This window comes from Prenolepis imparis, unplaced genomic scaffold (assembly GCF_030444845.1).
Source record: "Prenolepis imparis isolate NDT839.2.m4 unplaced genomic scaffold, iyPreImpa1.0 SCAF_13, whole genome shotgun sequence".
In the NCBI taxonomy this organism is placed as follows: Eukaryota; Metazoa; Arthropoda; class Insecta; order Hymenoptera; family Formicidae; genus Prenolepis; species Prenolepis imparis.
In genome coordinates, this window is record NW_028141171.1 from 360333 (window position 1) to 366210 (window position 5878).

At 27.7% G+C, this 5878-nt stretch overlaps 1 protein-coding gene across 1 annotated transcript; it reads right to left on the reverse strand.

Moving 5' to 3' along the window:
- Positions 1–577: 577 nt before the first annotated feature.
- Positions 578–3977, reverse strand: LOC145944738 (uncharacterized). The gene is made up of 7 exons (XM_083053293.1): positions 3776–3977; positions 3527–3688; positions 3307–3435; positions 2557–2760; positions 1823–2058; positions 1201–1360; positions 578–825 (listed from the first exon to the last, which is right to left on the reverse strand). Exons 1-7 carry the CDS (start codon positions 3975–3977, stop codon positions 683–685), a joined length of 1236 nt encoding a protein of 411 aa, XP_082909419.1. The 3' UTR covers positions 578–682.
- Between the last annotated feature and the right edge of the window lie 1901 nt (positions 3978–5878).

Sequence of the window (5878 nt, forward strand, 5' to 3'; positions counted from 1 at the left end):
CTCCAAGTAATTAACGTTGATTGAAAAAAAGAGGAGTTATGTGTAATCTTCTCTCAACATATACACATATACTCTTTTTCTTAAATCGAACATTGATTACTTGGTGGAAAAAAAGAAGAATATATAAATATACCTTTTTTATCGCACAGTTTCTCTATCAATTATACTTAACTTATTGACACTGGAGCTGGAACGCTCAGGTTAGATTAGATAGATCTCTTATTAAAATATATTTCTAAATATGTACTTTTAATTACTTATACATACTTTTAATTTCTATTATATTTAAATGTTATTTGACGTTATTTTCAATATTTTGTAAGTAAATTTTTTTTTTAAGATTGCCTCAGACTGGCGCGATATAAGTTATTGGAAACTTTATATATTAGCGCATCTCATCATTGGCAATACAAGAAAAGCTGAAAATAAAGCTATACGTAAAGCAGTAAAATATAGTATGTAAGTATGTCAAAAATAATTATATATGTTATATGAGGAACTAATTATACGTAGATAGTTGAACGCGACTTACCAGTAAAACCTTACATATATAATAATAATAATAATGGTTAATATATACCTCTTCCATACCTTTTGATATTGTCCATACCTTTTGATATTATCCATACCTTTTAATATCTTTCCATTCTGATACCTTATTTCCTCATTCTTATTCACCAAATTAATCCACAGAACCATTGTCTTCACCTTGTGCTTTTCGTTTCTCCTCATTTTGATGTCTCGCTTTTGAATGTCGGAACCACTCCATAATCCTCCGCTGAATTTTGCCATGGTCGGTATCTCGGACATTCTGAAGTACGCAACCTAAAAACATTTTTTACGTTTATTTTTTTTTTTTTTATATAAATACAGTGCGTCGTATTTCATTGAATAATAACTTCTTATATAATGTAAAAATTAGAAATAATATTTAGTTAAATTTTTATAATAAGATTGAAAAAAACGATAACTTGTTATATCTCGAGAATTGGCATTAAATTTATTAGAAGTTTTGTAAATTTGAAACAGTTAATAATCACAAATATATATATTTTCATAGGAGTACATATTAAATAATGTATATATATTAAAATGACTACTTTCTTAATCTATTCTAATCTTTGTCAATATGTATATTTAAAAACATTTCTTAATGATTACTAAAGTTTTTGCGTATAAATACTTCTATGTAGTACTTACTAAAAATCACTTTCATTATTTCCAATTTACGTAGTGGTTCCTTTCCGCATCGACCCTCCCAATTATAATTCTCTGCCAATTTATTTGAAAATATTTTATATAATGCCCTCTTTACAGCATCAGTGACGTTGGTTCCTCCGATAGATTTGATGTATGCGCGCTGTAAATTGGTAAAGTATTTAATGTTATAATTTTTTATATTGATTATAAAAGTAATATATATTTTTCGCGAATCATCATCTTTGAAATTATATTTCTGTTATTAAAAACCTTAGCAATTTTTAATTTTTTAAACGAAAAAAAAGAAAAATTTTTTACTTTATTATTTTAAGTGAAATTATTCACATGCATAAAATGAAACAGTATAAAAAAAGTATTTGTGGTTTTCATTGCGAAATGTTTGCTTAAAATTGATTATACATATTGATATACTCATATACTTGATAATAATTGCGAAATACACACACACACACACACACACACACACACACACCACATCAATTATCAAAATATTATTTTACATGACAATAAGTTGGGTATTTTACATGACTATCTTTTTTCTTTGCTAAAATCCTTATATTATATTTAATACTAAAATGTAAAATTATATGTGTTAACTTACTATCGCAGCATTATGTTGAGAATCACGATGTTTCAAGATCTCCTCCACCTCCATTAATTGTTCTTTAGTTTCCAACGGAAATTTGGTCTCAACGTCTTCAAAAGAAATCTCCATGTTCTTGTTCGCTTCTGTTTCCGTATTTGTCTTTTTAACTAAAATATCTAATAAGGAAAGTGCTTGCCTCATGTCATATTTTATGATCGCTATTTCTCTCGTTAATCTTTTCAAATAATCCACTGTAAATATAAATAGTATTATTTAATAAACAAATAAAATACATGCGTCGTATATGAATAACTTTATCATAACTTTAACATAAAAGTTTAAACATTATTACACGTTGCTTTGTAAAAAAAAAAAAAAAATGGAAATATTTTCATTTCGGTATAAAATTTTGCTTTTTATCCAAAATAAGATAAAAAATTCTTGAACATTTTAAAATAATAATTTTTTTATTAACAAGTACTATATGTATATATTATAAAAGTGTTAATAATGATAAGTTCGAAATTAAAAAATTTTTTAAATTTGAAGAGTAAATGAAAGATTTATTATTTCTATTATTTATAAATATAGATAATATTTTTACGTATAAGTAAAGATTTCAGAAATAGTGAGTTGCAGTCGTAAAATTTTCATGTTATTATATGTTTAAAATAGACTTATATAATTTTTTTTAACACAAATTATTTTTATTACACAAAATGTATTATATCTAATGAACATTTACTTACCAATTGCATCTTGTAAAGTATGATGACTTAAATTATCATCTATTTTCTCTCTTTGTTGTGTCTCTTTAGAGCTTCGACTAATTTCTTCTATTTTATCCACGTGCCGATTTGGTATATTCTCTTCATTTTCCTCTTCTCTTACGTATATAACAGTGTTGTGCGTTTTTTCACTTCTTGCGTTCGAAATATTATGATTATCCACATCTACGTACAAAGAAAATATATTTTATTTAGTAATTGAAATGAAAATTATTAGAATAAAAAAATGGAGAATTTGACAAATTATGTTCAAAGACATGATAAAGATTTTTAAAAATAAATTCTATGTATGTTTTTGGTCATAAAAGTTTTATGGAAAAAAAAAGAAATTACTAATTAATATATATAGAAAATATTGCGCGCGCGCGCGCACACATGCATTACTAACTGTGCGCGTATATGTGTGCAATAAAATGTATAATAAAAGATAAACGATAGATCAGTTTACATATATTTTGCGAAATATTGTTGATAGATATTTTAATTTATTAATATTTTTATATTATTAATGTTATATTTATATTGGTATATATTTATATATTTTTATTTTTTAATATTGTGTCGATATTAGATAATTGATATTAATATTAATATCTAAAAGTTATGTACAACTTTTTAAATTTACGTTTACAATAAATAAATATGAAATATGGACCAACATATATAATTATGCAATAATTATATTATTACAAAGAGATATAACGAATATACCTTGCGAAAATGATTGAGAGTTCGAATTTGAGGCCTTTTGTTTTGTTTTCTTTGATTCGCTGTTTCTTTTCGCAGATTTCCCAGAATATGTAAGGGATGAACTTTCATTTGTATCGTGCAATCGCTGACCTTTTAATACAAAATAAAACAATGAATGTAAAAAATGTAAAATTCGTCTATGTATCATAAATAGATATAATAGATTTGTTTGTGTACTTACGTTTTGGAGGAGAGGGAGGAGATGGTAAATTTACGTCTGTGTCTGATTCATCTTCACTTTCAGACGAGGATAAAACTCTTTTCGCTGTAATTCTTCTATTAGCAATCGCTTCCTTGTCGGTATCCAAGTCTGACGTATAGGTTGCCTTTTTTGCTTTTTCATCTTTTGAAAGGACGCTGTAAATATTTTAAATATTAGCAAATATTATTACGAAAAAGAAAAAGAAAATTAAAAAGATTTTATACTTACGATACTCGCCAAAAATTCGTTGAATTTTAACAGAAGACCAATCAGAAGTTGGCGTTTCCTGTTTTTCAATCGCCTTCCGAATTCTTGAATCTGTCTTATAATGTAAAGGATATTTGCACAAATCCTCACTCTGTTGCCACATTTTCGGTATTACTTGGATACCGTCAGAGAATTCCGCGACAATAAATCCTTGATTCGACATTTTTCTGAAATTCTGAAATTTATTTTTAGTGCAGTGTTATAAATACCCCCCCCCCCACACACACACACGCACGCAAGCACGTATACGCACACGCACACGCACAAGATATCTGTTCAAATATTTGCACAAGAAATCTATTTTGATATCTTTTATTATGTATGTACATATAAAATATTTTCTTAGAAAAGTTTACGAAGCGTAATTATATATATAACAAATTATAAATGTGCGGTGCTTATTAGCGGTATTATTGCAAAAATTCTTTCATTATCCTTTTCTGCGTATGGTAATTTTATAAATTTGTGATTAATTTTATGCAAAGGCCAAACTTGAAGATCAGATAATTTACTGACTTTAAATATACCCAAATGGACAGAATTGCATGGATAATGATAAAGTTCCTCAACAACTTTAAATTTACGACCTATTGCAACGTAATTGCCTTCACGCGATGTAGCGATATTTTCTAAACAGACGATATCATTTTCTATGAGACAACAATTATCAGCAGAAGATTTAATTGAAATAATAAAATGAGGAAATTCAATCTTTGAAAATTGTGGACTAAAGCAACCCGATATCAATGGTCCTTTTTCGTGTGGAGCTTTTACATTAATTTTTGAAACATTTATATTGTCAGAATTTATTTTACAAAAACTCATCTCGGCATAACGATTGCTAATTTGCTGTAATGGTTTATCCGATTTTCTTAAAATTGATTTCAATTCTTTCATGAAATTTTCAAACGGAAAAGCACTAAAAGTATCTAATGGTCCAAATTATCTTACGCATTCAGTTATATGTAAAAGACCGTGAATATTATGGGATGCAAATTCAGGTCCGTAAATTTTAATAAAGCATTCAATAAAATGTTTCATTAATTTATCCGCATATTCAATAAATTCGACTGTATTTTTCTGACATAAAATGCGAACAGCAACGTGCAAAGTGAGGAAATTGGAGAAGATATCAGAATTCAATTCTTTTTTTAATATAACAGGACCGGTATATAACAGAAATTGTCTCAATTCGGTTGCTTTCCACTGTGCAATATCTTCTATTTCTCGTGGCCTTCTTGCAAATTCTTTAGGAATAAAATGTCTAATGTTAAGAAGAGATTTGGAAACATTTTTTATTTTACACGAGGTTAAATATCTAGTTTTAAGTGGCCCACTTATCCATAATTTTATTAACTTTTTAACAACGCCAATACATATCATATGCATGTAATCTAATGGTATATGAGATACAATGCCAAAATTTGAAATATTTAATAAAATAGAATGACCAAGATGGTGTTCTTCTTGAATTTGATTAGAAAAGCTATCGTCTGTTCTCATTTGATAATCAAAATTAGGAAAACAAACTCTATTAGCGATAAAATCGCCTTCAATTGTACATTTTGAGCAACTGAAATAACCCGTATGTCCCTTAGTAAGGGTAATGAAAGATTTTGCAGGGGCATCACATATGATAGAGTGTATTAATACTGAAAATGTTGTCTCGTTATAAGTTACCCCTTTATTAATTAAATTATTGATATCATTTACAAACGGTTGTAGGAATTCATTCGCATCCGCTGGTTTAGTTTTACCGAAATAACAACCGATAAGAATTACTTTCTCGTGCGGCATAATTCGACCTAAAATGGGCCACAATTGATTTGAGTTTGATCGCGATATGGGTAGACCATCGATACCAATTTGAATCTGAATAGGAGATGAAACCGGCGTATTCTTGCTTCTAGATAAGAATCGGAGAATGCCATATTCAATACCAAAATGACAATATTGTCCGGGAAACATTTCAGTAATAACGGAAGATTGTGGTGTACGTAATAATGTTTTAGCACATTTTGGAAAATTGGAAAAAATTGGATGTACTGTTTTCAAACCGGACAA